This window comes from Argopecten irradians, chromosome 6, assembly GCF_041381155.1.
Source record: "Argopecten irradians isolate NY chromosome 6, Ai_NY, whole genome shotgun sequence".
NCBI lineage: Eukaryota > Metazoa > Mollusca > Bivalvia > Pectinida > Pectinidae > Argopecten > Argopecten irradians.
This window is the reverse complement of record NC_091139.1, coordinates 16,758,081-16,783,380: the sequence shown is the minus strand read 5'-3', so window position 1 is coordinate 16,783,380 and position 25,300 is coordinate 16,758,081. Positions and strand designations below refer to the sequence as shown.

General features: G+C 34.7%; 2 protein-coding genes across 2 annotated transcripts in view; both read left to right on the top strand.

Annotated features, from left to right (window-relative positions):
- The window catches only part of LOC138325160 (uncharacterized), a 36,395-nt gene extending 15,754 nt beyond the window's left edge, over nucleotides 1–20,641 (top strand). Inside the window, exons 20-41 of the mRNA XM_069270634.1 lie at nucleotides 173–397; nucleotides 708–784; nucleotides 1,181–1,389; nucleotides 2,085–2,254; nucleotides 2,900–3,063; nucleotides 3,492–3,586; nucleotides 4,229–4,414; nucleotides 5,426–5,673; nucleotides 6,536–6,804; nucleotides 7,586–7,728; nucleotides 9,073–9,237; nucleotides 10,355–10,567; nucleotides 10,862–11,006; nucleotides 11,416–11,609; nucleotides 12,458–12,611; nucleotides 13,013–13,175; nucleotides 13,643–14,099; nucleotides 17,586–17,700; nucleotides 18,028–18,256; nucleotides 19,048–19,219; nucleotides 19,724–19,900; nucleotides 20,214–20,641. Of these exons, the coding sequence (XP_069126735.1) occupies nucleotides 173–397; nucleotides 708–784; nucleotides 1,181–1,389; nucleotides 2,085–2,254; nucleotides 2,900–3,063; nucleotides 3,492–3,586; nucleotides 4,229–4,414; nucleotides 5,426–5,673; nucleotides 6,536–6,804; nucleotides 7,586–7,728; nucleotides 9,073–9,237; nucleotides 10,355–10,567; nucleotides 10,862–11,006; nucleotides 11,416–11,609; nucleotides 12,458–12,611; nucleotides 13,013–13,175; nucleotides 13,643–14,099; nucleotides 17,586–17,700; nucleotides 18,028–18,256; nucleotides 19,048–19,219; nucleotides 19,724–19,900; nucleotides 20,214–20,351 (4,108 nt within the window). The 3' untranslated portion in view covers nucleotides 20,352–20,641. The remainder of the gene's footprint in view (nucleotides 1–172; nucleotides 398–707; nucleotides 785–1,180; nucleotides 1,390–2,084; nucleotides 2,255–2,899; nucleotides 3,064–3,491; nucleotides 3,587–4,228; nucleotides 4,415–5,425; nucleotides 5,674–6,535; nucleotides 6,805–7,585; nucleotides 7,729–9,072; nucleotides 9,238–10,354; nucleotides 10,568–10,861; nucleotides 11,007–11,415; nucleotides 11,610–12,457; nucleotides 12,612–13,012; nucleotides 13,176–13,642; nucleotides 14,100–17,585; nucleotides 17,701–18,027; nucleotides 18,257–19,047; nucleotides 19,220–19,723; nucleotides 19,901–20,213) is intronic.
- Nucleotides 20,642–23,661: 3,020 nt separating this feature from the next.
- Nucleotides 23,662–25,300, top strand: part of LOC138325159 (uncharacterized) — a 31,739-nt gene continuing 30,100 nt past the window's right edge. Inside the window, exons 1-2 of the mRNA XM_069270633.1 lie at nucleotides 23,662–23,981; nucleotides 24,859–24,912. Of these exons, the coding sequence (XP_069126734.1) occupies nucleotides 23,924–23,981; nucleotides 24,859–24,912 (112 nt within the window). The 5' untranslated portion in view covers nucleotides 23,662–23,923. The remainder of the gene's footprint in view (nucleotides 23,982–24,858; nucleotides 24,913–25,300) is intronic.

Sequence of the window (25,300 nt, the reverse complement as noted above, 5' to 3'; positions counted from 1 at the left end):
GTTTTGTAGATCAGCAATTTCTGAATAATAAAACATGTGCATATCCAATGTCAATGTTTGAATGCTCGGACATACTGATATTAACGTAAAGTGCTGAAAAAAATGTGAACTATCAAACACAATATACAGTATCCTAGGTGTGTTTCTAAATTGCGATTTGCATTTTTGTTAGTGGTCATTTGTACCTGACACATCAATCCGGTGAGATGGAGGTAGAAAGTGACTCAGAATTCCAAACCACAGCGCAGGATTGTGATGAAGGGATATATTCTGTTGTCACTGGCAACCAGATATGCATCACCAGTGTTTACCCTAACACGACGTCATCTTCCAGACACGCTTACTTCCCCTTATCTGGACCGTTTACCTCTAGTCTAGATACACGTAAAGTTGAAACGTAAACACTCTAAATGTTATTGTAAGTTTGTAGAACACTGTGATAATTGACACTTCAGTAGCAAAATTTAATTTGGAACATTAAAAATAACGTCATTATTTCATTTTCGTGTGTATTTCTTATCAATTGTACCATAGAGTCTAAAATAAGTTTAACCTCGAGATTAACAGTATTCGAGTATTTGAAACTCGTGACAAATGTATTAAAATTTGTATTTGTTTAATGTAGAAATCCTATTAAGCGTTTTTAATAAGGATCGATATTTTTCTATTCTATGTAATATTCCTATATTGCATGCTTATTTTTGAAGAGACACAATTAATGTGGCCATTGCTCGCACCAAGAATGGTTCAAACCAACATTTTTGGATAAACGTCACCAGGCAAGGTATGTAAAATAACGATAACTCCACCAAATATGCTTAATCAAACTTTTAAGACAAGATTGTATGACAGAGTATTTATAATCAAACATATTCTTTTTTGTTTAAATCTCCATCCTTCACGACCCGTCCCTTTTGCCACTATCGATTTTTTTCGCTGTTTCTCGTGATATTAATTTACCAAACTAATTTGAAGTTGTCTTTTGACTCGAGTCATGTTCATTTTATTTGTTGAAAAATCGATCTATGATTTATTTTGTCAATTAACGATTATTATTTTTATTTGTTTTATAAACACGAGGGAATTTTTCACATTTAGGATCACATTGGTCCATAGTTATGAACATTACATTATCAATCCTTATAAAATACAATTAAATGTACATATTATTTCGTTGAAGGTAAAAGTAACATAGATGGTTTGATATTACATCACCATAGCAAAGACCGCCTTCGCTTTGCTAAACTGATCTTGCCCGCAGCACAGGTACATCTGTATGGAAAGTATGGCTATTCCTGGTCATATAGTACCTTTAACAACATGAATTATGTGGTGTATGACTTACACATGAGCGTAACTGGCAAAAGTCTCTTCAGGTTCCTTGTACAGGTTTGTTTTAATGCATTGATGTTTGTCAATATAGCATCCCTGTAGTTTCAGATCTGCATGGAAAGGTATGAAAAATACCAAGAGGATGACCACAAGGTGTTCCGAATGATTAGCAATCCCCTGTGCGATTGACATGCGTAACCGTGAAGTAAGCTTAAAGATAAGATATTACTTATTCTGTCTTTGAATTGGTTATGACATCATGTATTTGCGAGCAAAAAGATATGATTTTTTTCTCGCAAAACATTGACATCACAATCGACAACTTCGCACAATGGGGTTACCTGTAATATTCAAAAGGCAGGAGTAGAAAAGTAAAATGATAAAAAAGATCTGCATGGAAAAGTACATTTTTTACCACGAAAGCAAGATAAAAGTTTCGTGATTGATTCCGAATCAAAATAGTAAAATAGTCATCTCTGTACAAAATAGGTCATGTGATATTAATTTAATTTGAGGTATTAAAAGTATTTTTGATGTTTGTAAAAGCAGTTAGCTTTAAGCATACCAAACAATTAATGGGAGTTATTCTAACAATAATTGTCGGTAATAAGATATTTTAAATTGATATACTTATCAAAACACCATACACAGAAGATTTCTATAGGCCTCGCATGTAATCTCATCCATATATATATGTATAACATGTAAGATAAAATTTAGTTGAAATTATCAGAAATTGTTTACTTTATAAGGTACAAGACCACAGAAACCTGACCAATCCCAGACGTTCTATCATATCTACACGTGACATCGTGGATGTCACTCTAGCCATTCCCGGAGCGAGCCTTGCAGTCACAGTGAATGTTTTCAGAAACAGATCGACAGGGCACATCAACACGGCTTGTAAAGTCACCTACCATTGGTTAGTGTACATACATGTATATATTTGTTACCTGATTTATCACTGGGTCCCCTTCAGATATATACTTGGGAAAGTGATATAAATTAAAATTGATTCAATATGTTGAAATATCGATTTGATATTTAAAGAATTTTATCCTTTTTTGTTGGATTATTTTCTGCATAATCAAAGATTATATGCATAAAGATATACTTACATACTAAAGATGTTATATTACAAGAGATGCATTTACATAATGAACACGTTTGGAGTCAGCGCCACAATCTTTTCTAGACCTCTAAATAAGTTGTTTAATAACCGCAACAAATCATACGATGTCCATGTATAATTTAAGATATCCTCTATATACGTTACATTAATCTTGACGACAAACATATTAAACTGTAATCATGTTAATTTACAGTATAAAAGCCCGTCACTGTTGTACACGTGACCGTAACATTGACGACAAACTAATGAAACTGTAGTCATGTTAATCTTACAGCATAATAGCCGCCTACTGATGTACACGTGGCTGTAATCTTGACGACAAACAAATAAAACTAGCCATGTTAATCTAACAGTATAAGAGCCCACCCACTGTTGTACACGTGACCTAAACCTTGACAACAAACAAATGAAACTGTAGTCGTGTTAATTTTACAGTATAAAAGCCCGCCCACTGTTGTACCTCCTCCACTGGAATCCTATCCTTGCCGCACAGAATGGGGAAGTGACAGAAGCCGAGATGGTTTTCGATGTCGACTACGGTTTCCGTAATGACCACACGCTCTGGAGGACAAATGACTACATGATGCTCAGTCTGTCAGGTATAATTCAGCAATTATACTGAATTTTTTATTCCGTATTCGCATATAACAGAGTTATCTGCCCTTGCAAGTAGATTTAGAAGAACAGGGAAATTATACGTTCCAGTCGATTGTGAAAAAACTGCGATTCTACTGACTGAGCTAAAGAAGCATACTCCGTCAGCTGAGTAACAGAGACCGTATTTAACACATTGATAAACCACACCGACCCGCTTCTTTTACATAGGTATTGATTGTGACGCCGTGTGTATATGAACACAACGTCATATTTTTTCTGTGAAAACGACGTGATTATTAGAATTATATAATCTCTTTTGACTGTCAGATTTACATAAGCTTTTTTTCTGGTAATACATAATTTCTAAAAATGGAATGAGTTTTGTTAAAGTAGATTTGATTGTCCATTGCATTATTTATTTTTGCAACAGGGTTGGAAATTTCTATAGATAATAAGATGGAAGCAAACTTAACCAACGCGAACCGCCAAACTACCATTCAGTATATGGGATTCACAGGTGAAGAGGTACGTTTATGGACATGTAAAGTTGATAAACGCAGTTCTCGCTTCTATAATATATTACTCCTTCCCAAGACTACAATGTATTCATGCATAATTACACAAATGGGATGTATTTTAGAAGGATTGATATAATATTATATGGATCAATCAAGTAAATAAGGATTCGGACATTGATGACCAATTAAAAACATGCATAGAAATTACTTCTACAGCAATGGAAACTCATTAATCAGTATGGGATTGGCGTGGTGTTAGAATGTTCGTTGAGGTGATATTTGTCTTTTTTTTTATTTGAGGTGGTACATTCCATTACTCAGAGATATTTGTGTCGTCAAATCCCAAATTGATGTGTTTTACATTGAGTTTTAAGCTTTGAAGAGTTTATTATTTATTCTTATTATGTTGGTAGAATGACAGAGATATAAATATTTTGTATGTGGACAAGCATTTAGCTTCAAGACTTTTCGAAATCTCACCAGTTGTAAAATTCTTAAATCTGTCTTAAAATACAAAAGGATAATTGTAATGTGGTGTTGGAATATTATCGTTTTCATCAACCAGTGTTTAAAAAAGAACCGCATCTCTCGAAAATATATGTAAAGAATATTTCAGGATTTAAAAAAAATGTTATATTTCTACCTTTAGTATACGATGATGATGGATGCTCACGTGACCAACAGGACCAATATCACCGCCAATATCTATGATTACTTCATGATGCTCTCCCACAGTGGGATGCCATACAACTTATCGTTTAAGGGGTATTTGGAAGGAGACAGCCAAGACATCAATCTATTTGCTGAAATAGAACGAGTATCAAAGACTGATGTGGTAAGGGGCCTATCAAGTTAAGTATAAGTACCATTAAAATGCATACGGTTTGTAATTAACACAAACAGTGATGTATAAAACTCTCTGTGTAGATATACCAACGCCCAACAGTATGTCCTGTAAACCAACAATCATTCGCAATTTTCTTTCTCGACCCAAGTATATGTGCGAAAGTTTTTTTAACTATCTCCGCGAATTCATATATATATATATATATTTCATCTACAGTACATTGTTATGAATTAACATTTAATGGTCAAATCTGTAATCTTTGTGAACTTGTTTTGAAATGCAAGTTGCGAAATTTGATAGATAGCCGCAAGAGGAACTTGCTTTACAGTATTATAAATTGGGGTATTGTACGGTCTCAGAATACTTCACGAGATCACTTTCTGTTTATTTATATACACGCTGTACCTTATACATGTATCTAGTAATAGTTCCTGACATTTTGCATTTTTTTCTCTTCTATTATTTCCTTTCCTTTGATGTGACATGAAAATTTATTCTTATAATACGAACACTCGCTAAGAAAAAAACATGCTTGGTAAGCCTCGCTGCTGCCTCAAAACGTATACGCATCCTTTTTTACAACCATATTGGCTTATGTATTTTCCCACCAGTCTAATCCCAGAAGTTTCATATGTATAATACTTGCTGTACCATCTATACGAATTCAATAATGCGCTTTCATTTTTATAAGCTTCCTATCCAAATTTTTTGACAATTTTCAAATTCATTTTAATTTGAATGTAGCATCATTGGTTATGTTTTGTCTCTAATGAATTATTAACAAGAAACCTCGGTATAACTGAAGAGTGTTAGAACTAAATTTCATATCATCTGTAAGGCACAGCACGAATATACATTCAAAAAGCAGCATTCAAAAACATTTACACGCCACAACATATCACAATGACGTAAAAATGGATGGTTCCCCTTAAGGAGGTAAATCTTTGATATGCAAAGACGAATTAAATAGAGTATTTGTCTTACTTCTGTTTTTAATAGTCAACACTCACATTTCGGGAAAATAACCTAGCAGAACCGGAGGATGTAACCACAGATGGGACAGAAGCATGTAATGGGAAAACCGGAAATACAATGTTGTCACTGTCGGTTGTCAGTGTCCCTGTACCAGACGGGAAGGAAATAAGATGGAACGGTAGTTATAATCGACAAATGTGTGGAGGGTGGACACTATATCGTACATCAGGTGTGTACGGACGGCAGAATGTCAACACAATTACCAACTTTCAGTAAGTAAGATATATGTGAATGCTTTGGTGTATTCAAACATGATAATTTTAAAATTGTAACATTCATAAACATTAATAAGCTACTGGTTGTTACTGTCGAGTCGATCTAACAATTGGTAATACCTAGGTATGTTGAGGTACAGATTGTATCAACTTGTCGAGTGGTTCTCTCAATCGTCTGGAGGGGCGGAGTTTCGAAAGCCTACCCGGCATCAGGCGATTTAACGAGTAGGCGGAGTTTATAATTATCTGAAAATGGTATAGAGTTTGATAACCAATATGGCTGCGCCATAATAAGAAAGATAAGAAAAATGTGTGTGTAAGATCTTATGCTAACGAGGTACTGACGGACAGTAAACTTCGTCGTAAAATACTTATCTTCATTATAAAGGATTATCTTTTCATGAGATCAGTTTAAAAAATTGGTGTTACGAGAGGAGGTTGTCACAAGATTATAAAGAATGTGACTGCACGGGGGATATTTAACCCCGTCACCTGTTCATCGGAACCCGTGCAAAATAACCAACGAAGTCTTACAGTTTATAGTTATTGTAACTCAGTATGCAATATGTATTGTGGAAATTGCGCGGCGAGTACGTCACTGTCATCGTCAACGGTTAAGCCGTCACGACAATAATAGAATGTAAATAAATCATGAAACCAACCAACAAGTTCGGAACACCCTTTAAATAAAAATTAGGTCAACAAGGTCAAGGTATATACAACAACACACATTTTATTACGGAGATTCGAGTCGTGATACAAATTACGAATCAATGCTTGCTGTTTTCCCCTTTTTATTCATTGATGAAACTGATTCTTGACTGTTGAGACATACAATAATGCTATTTTTTGTGTATAGTTACTGGGCGACAATAGACGCAAATGTCACTACGTCGCGTGATGCCATGGATCAACAGGAAGCTGTGACCAGGTCCAGATCTTACGGAGGCGATTTTCAGTTCCGGTTCAAATCTTACAGATGGATTGATCTAGTGCTAGACTACAACAGTGACTTAGTCAATACGTCTAATGTACTGCGTCTGGTTGATTTTTCGGGAAGGGGATTGTGCTTTATGATTCATCAGCATTTGCAAACGCCTTTGCCGGCGATAAATTTCAAATTTCAAAGTGAGTTATCATATTGGTTTTTTTTTTTGATAATTTTAATATGACAAATAATTTAAGGCCTGAATGGGCACAACAAGATGTTTTAGTAAACATAATGCAAATTGACAGAATTTATGCAATAAAATGAAAGTGAATTTATGGAAATAATGGAGTGCAATTATTTATTTGTATATTTCTTATTCGTGTATTTGACATTTTTTCTTTCGCCACCATCTGAGAAGGAAATGGAGAATGTATTATTTCAACATATAAGAATATAATTTTACCAAACGGTTGAAAAACATCTATTTTTCAAAAACAACCTTCAATCGATGGCAATGGTCATCGCATTATTAAAAAGAATGCATTTAATAAATAAGTCAAATGAAATAAATCAAACTTTTGTTTCTTCTCTTCCAATCACTTAAACGTTTTCGAAATTAGAGATATATCATTGAGCTTTTACCGGATAAAGCATTATGTCCATTCGATTCACAAGAGCTTGGCAATGTAAGGTACGCATCACATCCATGGGTAATTTTTATCAACAATTCTCCGTTTGATTCCAAAATGTACCATTATTAAATCACATTTAGATAACATATCTGAGCAAAATTCAATGAAATATTCTCCTTACGTGTTTGTGATTAATCCTTTAATTGTATTGATATATTGTTATGAGATGAACGATGATTAGGAAACTCACTACCCTTGTTATAATACAACATTGTAATGTTAAAAATGAGGAATGCTCAGGAATGATACAAGTTGCCCCTCATATTAGTTTTTTTTCGATTTGCAGATTCGGGTTGTTGGGCTGGCCATGTCACGCAAAATTCGGTAATGGAGTCAGCTTGGCTAGATATAACAACAGAATCTTATTACAGTTTCAGATTCTTTTCTAGCAATACCACGATAAACATAAGCCACTACATAGATTCTCGGGTAAGAACGCTCCTTTTAGAAGCAAATAGAAATGAATTCCTTACAGTTTTACTATAAGTATCAGTTAACGTAAACACGTTCTTTGCACAGTAAAAATTGTCTTGATGTTGCCTCCTATACAGTTAAATTCAGCATTCAAACCTTTTATACAGGTTAGTAATTTATTTAAGGATTAAATTACATTGTATATTTATCATACGCACATGAGTAATATTACCAATGTAACTTTACTACATTCGTATTTACACATGTACATCTATATGTGTTCACACCTATTTTGATACTTGTTTCTAGATCGTACGTATGGTACTGAAAACACTTGGAGCGAACCTTCATATATTTATTTGCGCAGATTACGCGTGACATACTCAATTTATCGAGAAATAAATTTGAGTAGCCTTAGATTGAAAAAAGTGGGGATTTATACTATCAATTCACCACTGACTGTAAATATTACGAAATGTTCTGTTTACTAGTTATCTGTGATATCATTCTTCATCACTATGCTATGCTGCACTGTTGCATCAATGTCTACCTTAACTGTAATTCATTTCTTTTTCATTATATATTGATTTTTTTTACAATTATTGCACTTTTTTTACGCAGTGCTGTTCAGTAATTTGATGTTGATGCAACAACATGCAACCAACCTAAGTCATCAACCGGCTGTATTTTGGATGGAAAGTTCGCCATCTTGTGTCGGAACGTGTGTTCTATGAATCATCTCTCGTGGCCATTAGTGTTAAAAAGACTACGTTCATGGAACGCAGACAAACGAACTAAATAGAATCTTATTTATTTAACACAATGCCTGATTTGTTAGACTATCCTGTCCACGACTCGTGTTCGCTATATAGTCGTGTTCACAGGTGTGATATTGACGAGGTTATATAACGAAAACAGCATTGTTGGAACGTAGTGATATGTTTGTTTCGATTCCATGAAATCATCAGTCTTTCTCACGCCAATGTACTCTAAAAATGATTAATATGATACAGTTACCGGCGAGGCAATACAAAATGGCGGACTTTCCATCAAGAATAGAACCGATTGATGACGTAGATTGTACCCGGCTTGTCCAATGCAACACAGGCTCAAATATTGACAAAGTATTGCGTATCAGGTAAATATCGTAGAGGGGGGGGGGGGGGTGTTACTTCGCTATATTTGCGGTATTTATGAAATCGGCAAGTTCAAAACACCAACGAAATATTCAGAATTTCACTACTGTTATGCAAGCGTGCTGTTACATATTATATAGAGAAATGTTCCGTTAATATGTGCACCGCAAATTAAAACCGTTATACACTATATAAAATTTACCAGAAGTTAATATCTTTTTAGTTGCCGTGGTTACCAGGAGAAACAAACATTACCATTCATTACAGAACGGCGGATACCGTTCTACCACTGCTGTTGGTGAACTTTGAAAGGTCAGAGGCCACAGTTGTAGTAAAGGCAGAGTTAATCAACACTACATTAGCCGTTGTCAGCGTAACACTTCAAAAGGTATATACCAGCATCTAAATGTTATCATTCTCTCATACATTGTTTTACACCAATGCTGTTATTGGGGTTTTTTGTGCGATTTTTATTTTCAGTGAAGGTATCTTTTTAATCGTTTATGAATTGCAGCATGTTTTGGTAGGGGAATAGTAATTTTTCTTGCTGAAAGTAGACGGCTATATTCAACTTTTATGTCAAAATAACTATGTATGGTTTGTTGCCTGTTTAGGGATGAAATATTCGAATTTTAAATATTGAGTGCATCTCTGCTAGTTGTGTATCATTACGCCGCCCTCAGCATGCATACAGCGTGAAAATTTTGTCAATATTTAATCTTTTTAATTATTTTCTAATATCCTCTTCCTAAAAGTAACAGCGCATCCCACAGCACCTCCCTGGACAAACTTAATATTTTTCTTGTAAGTTAATGTCAAGTGTTGACATATTCTCAGTAAATATTAAAGTTTGTTAAAGTTTGTGTTCAATTATAATTACAGGAAAAATAGTCGAACACTGAATTTATGCATATATCTGATGGCTACCATGACACCTAGAGTTGCAATAATAGAAAACTACCATAATAATTGAATAAAGGATGTACTTAATATCTACATACAAATGAATTTCCCATTAAATAAAATTTATCGGGGTCAAATGACCAAAACCATGCATAGTCCTTATTTTTTTAGTGTAATATTACAAAATTGTGAAACAATAGACGTAAGTATGATTAAAGTTTATTGCTAAAACATATTACAATACAGTGGTTGTTTTTGCAACGTTTATATCATCGACGATACCCCAGGGGTTACTGTCACTGTCGTTATATCCACCCCGAACTATCTCGTAATAAAACTGAACGTAGACTTTCAGATATAACAAAGAAAGCTACAAGCAACTTGAAAGGCACACTGTCAACCATATTGTACCGTTTTTCGATTCCTTTGATATAAATAAAAAGACCAAACTACCAACTCACATACAGAGCCGTCATTTTTACTATTTATTATTAGTTATTCCATGGCTGTCTATAACGACTGTGATAGTAACCCCTGGAATATCGAAGATATATACTCTACACAATGTGTCATAAATAGCCTAATGATGTTTACCTTTTAAGCTGGAGGATGAACCCATACCCGTAGTGACGTGGGAGATGGCACTAAGGAGTCCACGTTCTCTTACACACACCGTCAGTTGGAATGCCGATCTGTTCGAAAGTCTCAGTCTCAGTCATCAAGATCTACGATTGACCTTGTTGGAAATTGGAGAGGTCGCCTTATTAAATGCACACAAACCTGTGATTTTCATGACGATTCCGTTTACGGACTTGGTATGTGGTTATATATTAACTTAACTTTGGTAGTACTACTTGGTTTATGGATATACAAAGAGAATTATCAAATGCTAAATACTTTGCAATTTCGTTTATATTTTTAAGACGACCCAGTATATATCACTAACATTTCTGGAGCGCTGTTTAGTTACATGTCCGTATATTCCACTTAATCAAAATGTATTTCTATAAGTGCGCAGGCTATGTTGATTAGTTTTTGAAATAAGTTGCAACCAAGATATATTTCCCCTGCATTGAGTTTGTGTAGTGATGATTTGATTTTTTTTTCAGACTGTAGGAGTTCTGCTGGGTACCTACCTATATCCGTATATGTACATACATCCAGGAAATGGTAACCCTAATTCCATTCCTGAGATCACAGAACCTAACGGAGTTAATATCTCTGGAACGAAACATCCATATACATCCGGCTTTGGTACTTAATTATCTAAAGATAGTATTTAATATTAAAAAGATATCTACTTATCTTTTTTTCTTCCTAAAAATCCTATTTCCAGTTGTTGTGAGCACTAAATGGTATGTATTTAGAAACACGATGCAGTTTTGATGTATAGTTAAACGCGTTTATAACGAATGCGTTTACGACGAATTGATGGTTATAACGTGGCCATTTTCATTCTCCGCCAAGTTTACTATATAATATTTGTAAAATGTGTGTAACGAACTATGCTTATAACGTGTCCCTAGATGTTTGTTATAACCATGTTTACTGTATAATGTAAATATCCACCCAGCAAGGGCATCGTGTGACTTTCAGAGTTTCTTAATAAACTAATGGATATTAAATGTATTATTAGAAACTAATTTGCATGTTTTTGTTTAAGGTGACTTAATTGTACAGAAGCTGTCGGAGTATGTTGGGAAAAACCTGCGGGTCATAGGCGGGATCGATGTGAGACCGCCCTGGATTGGAGAGCGTTTCATTGAAAACATACTACGTCCATCTGTTGAAAAACTCATGAATGAATCTAGTGTCACGTTTTCGACACCTCTGCTTGGTGTATACTACGCATTACATGTGAGTAAGGAGGCATTTCATTTTTAAATGAAAGATATACTGTAAACGTGATTGATTTCGCGTGTCAATATTTTCGCTAGTGAAGCTTTTACTGTTTGCGGCGTGCTCATTCCGCGCTATGCTCCTTAAGTCTACTTAGTCACATGTCAAAACTGAAATTGTTGATATATATCTACCATTATATAATTTATATATATTCGCAAAGATTCATTGAAAGCCAAATAAACGAAAAATTCCACACCAGAAATAATTCCGCTTTAACAGTAAAAAAAAATGAAAATCATAATAAAATGTTTTATAAATTTGAAGCACCAACCGTCATACTGCATTGCTAGATACTTTGATTTTTGAAGGACCTGTCTTATAAGTCATAAATAAAAAAATAAAAGTTTAAAAAATCCAATATTTGTTTTCTCAATCCGAGCCCTGTTTTAATTAACACGCATATAAATAAATGAATAATAAGCAGAATCGAATAAATGTATTAGCTGTTTTAATTAACAATATTTTTTTTTTTGAATGGTTTAGTTTCAATTAGTGTTATAAAGTTTGTTAGCAAGTTATGGCTTGATTACAATTAGCATAGATACGAATTGAATATTTATTAATGAAAAATCTTTCAGCTGGTTCTATCATAGGATAAAGTTGAGTAGGGTATCGATTGGAATGGACAATGCACTAAATAAAGATTGATTTAGAGTTTTAAAAACGCAAACAAAAATCACGTTTTACATAAATATATTAGCAATTGGCACACGGGCATCTAAGCAGTACTTGTTAATTTTAGGTTCAATTCGACACCTCAGTAATTCGCTTTATCTGTTAATATTGTGGATGTGTTATTATAGAAATACCCAAGACAAACCTATGGAGCACTCTATCTGCAAGGGGTGTACAGGCGCTTGACTGAAGGCCCACGGGATACCGACAGATCTGTCAAAGCGTTCGTCATTAATCGACAATATATTAAGACATACTATGGTCAAATATACCATATTCAAGGTAGTATCTAGTTCAGCATGAGCATACGGAAATTCTTTGGAAAAGTGATCACGTGTGTAATTTAAAAAACAAATCTTCCTTATATGCTCTTTTTCCCCATGTCAATGAAAATTAGGTTTTTAATGCTCGTATAAAACCGCAATGTGAAATACATATATTTCATACATTCAACTATAAAAAGAAAAAAAATTAACATAGTAATATTACAATATTACTATAATAATCTTTCAAAGCAAAAAATAATTTATGGTTTAATAGTAATGTATTAAAATCCTACTAATGGACAATCTACTTTGTTTCGTATTAGTTTAAAATGGTTTAAAACTTTAAAGAAAATAACATTAAATGATATATGTTTATACCAATTTAATGATATAAGAAAATATATATTTGATCTGTAGATGACCAAGCGGCTGACTGTATCCACTTGTTAGCAGCAGATTTTAGTCGTGAGAGGTTCGCGTTATTGTTGTCACGTCAGGGTATCAGTGTAGTTACCAGCGAGATGTCAGTCATGTTGGAGTTTGGGGGAGACGTCTACCGTGACAACTGTCCACGACCTGTGTAAGTAAGCCTCGGTTCTGCGTTTGTCTCGTCGATATCAATATTTAACATATGGACTCGGTGTTATAACCTGTGAACTAACAGTGCCCAAACTTTTTTTCCAGATATGTGTCCCTATGCCCCGTTCTGGTTATAATCAACATGCATTTCAAATGCTTCGAAATGATTTTTGTTAAACTAACCTCATTATTAATAAAAAAAAATAACAACATCTAATTCGGTCATTATGGTGCCATACTACCCTAAAATGATATAAGATAATGACCTCCGGCTACGCACTCTGATATTATTTATCTCTAACATTGCGATGTAACACAACAACGACCTCAACAAAATTTCGATAATTGATGAATACATTTTGTTAACTTTATAGGACACAAGAAGCAAAGCATGGTCTTCAATCAACATTCTATAATTGCATATTTTAATGTCTTTTTCGTTCTTTTCCTTTTCATATATGTGCTAAGGCGTTTACCGTTGGGACGTCACGGTAACCGATTTCATGCGTTTACGTACCGTAACGATATAGTTTTGACAACTATACATGGCGTTACAGTAGAGTGCAACCCACATCAAGACGTCTGCAAAATTTCTTTGTCTGGAGGGCTGTATGGCCACTCGTGGGGATTATTGGGTAGTAACGACGGTGAGCCAGGCTCAGACCTCCAACTACCCAACAAATTCATCACCAAAGATACCAATGAGTTCATCAGCGGTTACACTGTAGGTGGTCCACCTAAATGTATTCGTCCTGGGTCTGACCTCCAATCTCGGTTAGAGGAAACGATACAACCGCATCAACATGTTCGGAGCAACATTCACCTACGATGTAGTAAAGAAATGTCCGATGAGTGCATTAGACAATTTACTCATGCTGCTGACTACTCTGCATGTGAGTCATATGAATCACAACAGCTATTTTTGGTGAGTTTTAACTTTTTGGTAAATTGCATTTTTCTTTATAGGAGAAGTGAGGGCATAAAAATATATAATTGATAAACATGCTTTTCTGTTGCTGAATATATTTTCTGCTATTTCAAACCGATCAAAATGACCACAATAGAACACCAAATACGTATCACCTATCGAAGACGAGGGAACTATACCTCGCCAGACAACACTATAGGAGAACGGGTCCCGAGGGAAAGGGCCATAATAGATTTAGTACGTCACATGACATTCATTATGACGTCATATATTTGGTCGCGTGCTCATTCCCGGGAGACTTTACTTTGGTATAGTTCCCGTAGTCAGGTATAGTCTCCCGTAGTCAAGAAGGATAGGGAAACGTCGCAAAATAGACCATATATGGCTGTTATCCAATCGCATTCCTAGTAATTATCATGTGATGTACTAAATGTAGTGATTTCTACGCAGGAACTTAAAAAAATAGGATTTTAAGCTAAAAACTGGTATTTTTTAGCAAATGTTTCGAATTCGGCTTGACGCAGCAAAATGTTTCCCAACAGCAAAATATTACTTCTTATCAGTTTTTTGACCACCACTTATCAATCAGTTTAAGCAACAACAGAAACAAAAACCAATGTTAACATTGTATAAGTTGGCCGCCATCTCGAATTTCACTAAAAAGTGAAAAATAGTCATAACATTGACATTTTTCATCCGAAGTAGACAAATGAGGTATGAAAATGACCACAATAAAACAACAGATACATATCAGGACCGAATAATCCAAAATAAGGAAATGAAAAGATAAAATTTTAAGCTCAAAAATGGTAAATTTTCAGCAAATTTTTCATATTTTGCATGACGCAGCAAAAATGTTTCCCAACAACAAATTATTTTTCGTAATAAGTTATTAAATCTCTTGTCAAACAGTAAAAATAATGAAAAACTATATAGAAATGCAAAAGAGAATTATTGCTATACCATCATTTGGTTTACAAAACATTATCGGATGCGTATATTGGGTATATGGTTGTTATTTTTACAAAACCGCCGACACTACAGTTTCCTGGTGTCCTAGAATTTCCTGATTAAGAATATAACAGTGTCTGTTGACGAATTAGATATTAACAAAACTTGAATTTAAAGTTGGCTGAATATCTTAGTGGGACTTCAAAATAATGCATTTTCATGTTCGAAATATTGTAAACTAGTAGCCTCTCAAACTGAATTATTACAGCAAAACGCCAACTAATAGCTATATGGTATCAAATTAAAACTGAGGTAAGCCTGTCATTCCGTAAATACCATGACACTTTCCGAAACGTTTTGTGTCTTTTAGAATAAGCACATCCATTGTTATTTCCTGTGTAAAACGTAAGGAAATGTCAGATTGTTACTAGTGTCACATATTTCTTTCACTAGTTCTTTGTCTTCGCGATGAGCTGATGAGCTAATGTGACATTACATTACCGTGTTACCATCGCGGTTCTAACTTGTCAGCCGTCCATAGCCAGAGCTTAACATAAGAAACATCGGCTTCAGGGATGTGGGAGTGCTTCCTGTTTCCAACCTAGTGATTCACATATCGTATATGATGTTCCAGACTTCTCCGGCATGATGGAAAAGACACCAGATCTGCGAAGGGTTGAGCTGGTTCTCCTTAATTCGTATAAAGCACAATTCCTTATTCTTGTGAACCCTCAGTGACCATAGATGGCACAGGAGGATTCTTTGAGGTCATAAATGAGGTCAGCAGTGAAGTTCCACTATTTGCAAAGTCTGAAGAGCACTGTAGAGATTTTTTTCTGGAGAGTCTTTAATGGTCTCTTAAGGCATACACCAGATGTGACTCAACCAGCGCCTTCAAGGGAGTGGGAAATGTCAGACCAATAAAAAACCTTTAACATTTATGGCCTCATTAATGAACTCGATGATATCACCTGTGCCATTTATGGTCGCACGAGGGTCCACGAGATTGATGCATGATACTTCATACGAATTTTGTGCTAAGGAGAACCAATTCCACCATTCGAAGACAAGTGGATCTGGTGTAATTTCCATTATGCCGTAGAAGTCTGAAACAGCATTTACGATATGTTTTAATCTGAGGGAGATCCAGCATCTCTGAACCTGTTGTTCCTGATATGAACTCTGGCCATGGATGGGCTATAACAACACTGGTAATGTAGTGTCACATAAGCTCATCGACCTTGAAGACGAACTTGATACTGATATCTCGATTACTCTTATTTGGTCTACCAGCTACCAGACAAGCCGAGTCTCTTCAGTGGATAGAGCAGTGAGGCAAGAAAGCATACACAATGATAATGGTTATCATTAAGAACCAGTGAAAGAAATATGTGACACTGTACTAACCATCTGACATTTTGCTTATGTTATGCATAGGAAATAAACAATGAATGTGCTCATTTTCAAAGACACAAACGTTTTGGAAACTGTTAACGATATGAACGGAAACACAGGCTAAGCTTAGGTTACATTTGTTACGCTATCAGTAGGTGTTGTGCTGTAATAATTATTTTTGAGACGCTGCTAATCTCCAAAATCACAAACATGAAAATGGATTATGTTAAACTGTAACTTGTCCCACCTAGATATTCTGTCATCTTTACATTATTTTTTTTCTAGTTATAAATCGTTAATAGTAAATGTTCTATTTAAGGAAATTATAAGACACCAGGAAACTGTAGTGTCAGCGATTTGGAGTTCGAAAAATAGCATATGCCCATTATACGCTCCCGGTAATGTTTTGTAAACATAATAAGGGTATAAAAATAATTATCTTTTGCATTTCTATATATTTTTGTTTTTGTTGTTGTTTTTACTGATTGATAAAAGATCAAATAACTGATTACGAATAATAATTTGTTGTTGGGAAACATTTCCGCTGCGTCCAGCCAAATATGAAAACATTACTGAAAAATCACTATTTTTGAGCTTAAAATCATTTTTTTTATTTCGTGCGTACACATCACTACATATATTGGATTTGGATTATTTGGTCCTGATAAGTATTCGTTGTTCTATTATGGTCATGATACCTCATTTGTCTACTTCGGTTAATAAATGTCAATGTTATGACTATTTTTCAATTTTTAGTGAAATTAAAGATGGCGGCCATCTTGATGACGTCATTACCGGAAGTTCATCCCAACTTGTGCAATGTTAACACTTTCATTTGTGATCAGTGGGTTATAAGGGTTAAGAACAAATATTGGTTGGGGTGGGGGGGGGGGGGCTGCATGTGGGACTCTCCTAGCCCATGGCCTATTACTTCAAACATATTAATTTTCATGACGCGTTTTCATGACGTATCCTTTATACAGCGATTTAAATATATAATAAAATTGCCAGTTACAGTTATATTGTTCTACTTCAAATGTTTTAAGATATTTTCGTGGAGATTGATTTTTACGGTTGAATTTAATCGCACGCGTAAATAACTCCGTTAGCAGTGTGTCGTTACATTTCCATTTCCAGGAAAGTTGTTTAGCTGAAGCCGCAAGCTGCGGTCGGATGCCATCTGATGTTTGCAAGCATATCCGTGCATACCAATACGCCTGTCATTTGAATATCATTTACGACATTCTTGATGGTAAAGTTTCAATGGACTAAATGTTCGATATTTGTTGCATAATAAAAAGTAATATATCTTGGGGAAGTTATTGATTGTGACGTCACTGTTGTGTAATGGAATTTTATGTCGTTTCCAAATTACGTTACTCTCGTTGCAAGCACTCGACGCACATAAGCAGTTAACTCTTAAATATACAAAGACGGAATAGAAACTTGAACAAAACATCATATTGTGGTACTACAGTTTGGACTTCTATCACCATTAATTTAGCAAAATTCACCTTTTTACTTCGTTAGCCTATTGAAGCTTTGTAGGAATGTAATTTAAACACTTTTTACGTTACAGTGAATTGTAGTCTTGGATCTTCATCTCAAAGTGGCAACAATCAACGCCCTATTGATATTGTGCTGGTGGTTGATGAGAGTCTGGGGTCGTCGCGACCAAGCATTGAGTCTCATATAGAAACTCTACTTCACGTTATCAGAGATAACATACGAAATGTTCAACTTGGAATCGTCGGGTATGGGGGTGATGTACATTCGTCTGAATTTCTAAACTCAACGGCCTCTACAAGGTAAATTATCACCGTCCTTGTTCTATTTAATATCGTGACAAAACCTGCGTGCCTTCGAAACAGACACCACGTGAAGTAGAAATTGAAAAATGCAGATCCAGACTCGAACCCGAACCCGGGGCACTCCAAACAAATCGGATGCCCTACTGATTGAGCTATAGCTACCATATCTTCGGCGATTGGTCTGGTACAGATCTGTTACAGTCTTCCCTCCTATTTTAGACTTCGTCCTTAAGACTTTACACACAGTCCAGGTTCGGGTATCTCTCTGTAAACGAATTCTTCCACACGCTATAAACAGAATCTTGGTCGCAGAACCAAATCATTAGGAACTGAATAACCGCGTTCCGAACTAGGGATCGTCACGAACGCAAGCCAGCGATCGACTCGATCTACAGCCATTGTATATGTGTCATTAGAATCGACGTTACAAATGTCGACGCCATTTTTTGAATTGAAATTTTAATTTTTAGCCAATGAAAATGCTCGTTACAAGCAAAATTAAATTCTTCTGAAATCGAATTAGAAACTCAATCTTCTTAATGTGACTGTAATGTAAAGTAATTAACTTGTGTTACTTAAGGAAAAAAAAAAGATTAGACTGCTCCTATGTTTAATAGATAATACGCATCATATGTCGACGATGTAGCACCTTATAATAGTGATTGGTATGATTGTGTTTCTACAGTACTGTATCAATTAGTTCTAAAAAGCATCTAAAGTGATATTTGCCGAGTTTAATAACGGTCTACTTATATCTTAATTATTGGTGCTATTTTTCTAAACCGTAGATACATGGTATCTTTGGATACTTTGGATGTTAGTATGAGGACGTCACCATGGAGACAAGCGTGGAAGAGGTTTCAGAACATAGATACGATGGACAAGGCGTTGGATATGGCGGCAAGTTATCCCTACCGTCTGACCACTCTGAGGGTTGTCATGGTGATATCCAAGAAGAGAGTAAGTGGGCAAAATACAATGTTACGATGTAAATTATTATTTTTTTAGAAATTTCAAAATTACTTTTTACATGAGCTTGTTAAGTCGGTATATCATACCATACGAACACATTTTTTCTAACTTTAAGCCGAGTAAATTTCACAAATTAAGACTACAAAACTGTTCAATTGAATACCTCCTTTCTCAAGGAATATGCCAGCAATGCTATTCAGATTATCTAACCAGATACTGATTCCCAGGTGTCAAATGTATTGGGTGTATGGCTATTGCGTCTTTGCTTATTATAGAGTTACCTCCCTTGCTGTTAGACAAATATTTTGACGTCATCTATTTGTGAGCAAAACTCATGTCGTTTTCACAAAATAGTTTGACGTTGCTCTCGAAAACACATGATTTGATAATACATAGCTATTCATAACGGCATAAACTAATATAAAAATACAGAATGCTTTCACCAAGCCGTAGGATAATAGACTTCATATTTGTTTCATCTTTTCATTCCAGAAACCATATTTAAGCGAAGATGTAAAATATAAATTGAAAGACTTTGATATAAAGGTAAACTCGTTTGGGAATTACATGTCTGTAAACCCTTCACGCAAAGTCAATGGTATCAACTGGGATAATACCGTCATTTATCGGGATTGGTTCTCTTCGTACCGCACATTGCCACTTCCCGAGGTACGTTTACCACACAAATTAAGAATACGTGTCATTCTGTTTTTCACTCTGTTGTCATTTCTTACATTTTGCGCTGAAAGTGATTGTGCTAAAACGAGTGCGTCGTTCACAGAAACATTATAACTTAACATTTTCTTTTGACTAGATGTTTTGAGGACCATTGCAACCATCACATCGACTATCATTTGTGTTTAGTTACGTAAATAATAATTTGAATAATGCACTGTTTATAAACTATGGGAAGAAACTATCTACAGTATATTTCATATTTTTCTGAATTTTTGAACTAACTGAACACAATTATCTATTACAGGATAATCTTGTGGAACTTGTGGTTGCAACTAAGGGAGCAATATTCAACGCTGCTCCGATTCTGAAACGTCGCAAGAAGAGACTGAGGTTTATCGTAAAACATATCAAAACACAGCTCAGGATGAACAACGTTTGTTAAACCATTTCCGCTGCAGAAATGATAAAATGTTTAAATAAATACGGAATTAACATATTTGTATTCTTCAAATTGAATCAAGTAAACCATTATTGTGAAACAATAACTATACGAAAATTATGATAATTTAAAATTAGAATGAATTCACATGCATCTTTCAAATCAAGAATTCAAACTCGCCCTATACATTAATCAAGGACGGTTAACAACTTCTAAAAACAAGGGGAGGTAACTTGCATAAGAAGGAAATCACATAGATAAAGACCACGGAGGTGGCAGTGTAAAGTAGATTTTATGAAAATAAGCACAAACCTTAGAAATCTGAATATAGTCATTTAAGTGTAAAAATCACCGGTATAAAAGAATATGTGTAATTAATATGAAATAGCAATATGATACTTGAATAAGATATGGCCAACATCTGTGCTATTAATGCATGTGAATACCATGGTAACTACAAAAATTTACATGAACATTATTGCAGATTTTTTTTTCTTGGGACCTAACTTAAATTAAAGATTTCTATCACAATGGCAAAATAAGCTAATTTATATTATAGGTCAATCCTGCAGATTTTTTGATAATTTTGCCCGAATCCGCGCCATGGATTTTGCTTCAAGTTAAGCTAGTATTTCCAGTCAAGACGTACTTCCTGAGTAGCCCATAATTGTAAATTCTAACCCATTTCAGTGATGTTTATATTTAAAAAAAATGAAAATCATCTCTGCAATATTAATTGGATGTACTTATTTTAGAATATTTTTAATTTTTGATTTTTATTCATGGTTCAAAACAAGTGCTAATGTGGACCGGGGCTAGGCTGGCCTATGCTACCAGAGCTATTCCATATATTGAATAGCTCCGAATATATAAATTTATAATCTTTCTAAGGGTATATTGCACCCTCTCATTCATGGGGCCATACAGAATTCCGGTAGAGATAATTTAATTGATGAAATTTGGTTATTAAAGAGGAAAGTGCCAAAATATGCACATATATAGGACAGTTTTCAAGATAAGGCATGCTAAGTAATGGTGATTAGTACATCACGTGACAGAATACTGGATTCTGATTGGCTACACACATGGCTCTAATTTGCAAAAGTGTCAGGGCAAGCGGGCACTATTGAAATTGCGCGAAATTGAACGTGCATGTATTGTGACGTCACCATTACATGACGTCATTACAACGTTGCGCCTCGATCAAGACGTCAAGATTGTGGGCAGGCTGTTGTGTGTGGGGATGGAAGCAAATGTTGCGTTTCTATAAAAGACAGTTCACTGTGTTGATCTACTTTTAAATCTTCGTGAAGCTGAATCTCATTTTTTAGAATCACAGATTTCTACGACAATTTATAGGTTGTACTTTTAATGTGACAACGTGGTGTGGAAATGAAAATAGCGTTGCGAGGTGTCGCCTGACGTGCTTCTGTTATGATGACAAAAAACGGGTCTCATGTGAGGGTGATGTTCTAAATCCATTATGACCTGGCTGAGAGGGCACTATTGCCTCAAAGTGTTGTCTCGGGATGGGATAGTGCCCTCGCAGAGATGCTCCACCGCTGACCAATTATATTTTTTCTATTAAAAACACGAGCAGACGATTCAGTACTTTTCTTCAGTTACAAAAATTGCTTTACACCATTACCGCAAATGGGAAGATTGAGCTTCTCATTTTACTTCAAGATGAAACATTAAGAATTAAATCCACGGTACTATACCCTTTGTGGAATGAACTACATCAGTTATTGTTCAAGTGATGGCTATCGTTTCTGTCGGCTGTGGAGTATCTTTCAGCATTAAATTCTATACCGTGTCTTGAATTTGGTCAACATGTGTTATTAAAAATGAAACATAACAAAATTGTGTATGTCCTTTTTAAATCTGACAAAAAGTATTAATGATGTGTATGATGAAATGTTTTGTTTTGAAATATGAAATACATGTTGTTAAATATGATATGGTAAAACTCAATAATTTGAACTATGGGAAGTAAAAATAAGATATGAATTTGTATGGAAACTTGTGTTATGTAGTACAAGAACAACAACCCAGGTCATTGATATCACAGGCAATATAGATCTAGGTCAAACCCAATTGATTGCCACCTGAAGTAATATTAGATCTGTGACGAATTACACTAATTTTATTGGACATCTTTACTGTAAACCAACAAATTTTTGCGGCATCTTAATTTCGTGTCTTCATATCCAACTACTTTTTGTGACGATTTCATTTCACGATTAAAGTTTTATTTTATGTAATGTCCACACTAATAAATGGTTGTATAACTAAAAAATGTGAGGATGGATGCTTACATATGATGCATCAGATCCATAAAATCTCTAATATACCATTCAGATGAACTGAAGGAATGCCATGCATTTGAAAAGCGGCTACAGGTCAACGTCATGTTTAAAACCTGTAGAGATCTGAATAGATCATAACAGCTCGGAAACTTTGGAGCTATTGTAAACGTGTACATGAGAAAGATAAATTACTTATACGAACTTTACAATAATCGATAAATATGGAAAATTTAAAATGCACAGAAGCGGGCAAAAATATGTAGAACACTTTAAAACGAAAAAAAGAGAAAAAAATCATCGACTCTACAACTTTAAGAGTCTAAAAATTTTACCTGACCTATATCTGACACTTTTTCGTTACAATTTATGTTCGCGACTATTAATACATTCATACATAATAAGTTTTACTATATAGTTTGGGTTTGTTGTGCAATCAGCTATGATCGTGCAAGGTTAAACAGGTTGAGAACCCAAGAAAGAAATCCGATCTGCGGTCATTGTGTGTATCTGGTATATGCTTTATGTGGTATTCGAACTCGAAACACAACAGTGGGGTACTTGTGGTGAAGTGTCGCAACATCTTAACCGCTTGGTTATCACAGTCAATTCAAGATCAAAAGCGAATGTAAAAATGGACAGGGAAACAGTTATGACATATTCACGACATGAAGGACCATCGTTTTGTTGTGTAACGAGGTAGCACCCAAATACTACATACATATCCGGTTATTTTATGAAACTGTCTCATGTGAATGATTTGAAATCGAATCAACATGTTGCGATTACTTTTAATGCTATAATAATGACCAATTTTTGATAAATAATATTAGATTTCTAGGTCTTTCTGAGGCACTTAGTATGACATCAATAATGACCGCTGGATGAGAATTTATATCATTCTAAATATGGCTAACGATGTTAGACAAAAAATACATTGAATCTCGGTCCCGTTCTAAATAAAGTGATCTTAAGTGATATTTTTTCATGTCGAACACACATAGGTCAATGCTATGTACATTCCATACAGCACGTATATAGTGTAAAGGTTATTAAAGGTCATAAGACTTGGACCACTAGTGGAAACCCAACTCCTCTCCACTTCACACTATCAAATTTAGAACTGCAAAAACAGCATATCCTTATCTGACGTCTCGCTTGTCATTAACCTCTTTCTATCACAGCTGATATTGTTTGTAAGTATTAGGCGTTACGCAAGGTCACCGACATACATTTCGGTTGTCTTCAGTCACATTCACTCAGACAGGGATGACATCAGGTATGGAGGGATTGACGATTTGTTTAATGCTACTGTGTCTTTTCTGGGGTAAGTAATTTAGTGTGATTTTTTTCTCTCTAAATACTCATAACTTAATAATATTATTTTTCATAAATTAGAAGGAAAAGGAGATAAACCTGGGTATTGTTCGCGACGCCATACTTTCCTACGCTAGATCCGGGACCTAGAATAAGATAAAGTATAAGTGTTGAGGGGATGCAATAAAACAATAAAAAATATACAAAATATAAAAAAAATATCAAAAGTTTATACTCTTATGCTAAATGGGTGACATAAGCCATAGGCTAATACAATCTTTCACCTCCTTGAGGTGACATAAGGAAATCTCAACGCGATGGGTAATATTCTTAAGTTGTAAAACAATAGGCATCACGAATGTTTGGCAGTTTATTTTACCACTCGGTTTGAGATTTTCCTTGTTTTTATCTCTGTTATGAGGGTGAATGCTTAATTTTCTCTCTTGCCTGTTCACTTTCTGTTGTATTTTGACGTTAGATAAATGCTCGGCATCGTTAACTCGGCACATTGGAATGCTAATGACGTGACATCATCATAGTTTTGTCATGACGTCATACAGGATGTATTTCACTCGAAGTGTGAATAAATTTGTCCTTATTAAAATAACATCTTTCTATGCCTACTTTAAGCACAAATTTATAAGATATATGATATATTCTACTTCTAACTACTCTTGTGTATTATTCTCTATTTTATACCAATATTGTTGTTAAGCCAATAAAGGTGAATCACGTAATATTTTTATACATTAATAATAATTTCCATAAAAATCTTAGAAATAAAATATTAACGTTATTCGCCTTGATAGAGTAGGAAGATTAACGTACAAATATTTGCCCTAACCATATATAGTCTTTGTATGTGTTATGTTTTTGTTTGTTTTTAGAAGCTAGAGCGTTTGAAGCACGAATTACAAAGCCAGTGGACTGTGACAGAAATGGTAAGAAGTCAAAAATTTATTTATTTTTTTAACCGTTTTTTTCAATGACAGATTACTGCACATATGCTATTCTGTACTATCATGTAGATAGTCGTTAATTGTGAATTTTGTTCTACTATACTCTATAACCAGCAATAAAATGTAACATTAGTTAATACGATATTCTTACAAAGATGAACCATTAAGATTTCTACCTACGAAATAATTTCAAATTTCCAAACTGCAAAAGAAATACTCACAAATAATTCATATCAAACCGATAATAATTGTTTGTTTTAAAAAATAACATTTGTAATTGCCTGGAGTGTTGTAACTCTCTTTATACTAAAATATTTCCATGATATAATGAAAATATATGTGTTATAAGGTATTATAGATGAAACTATTA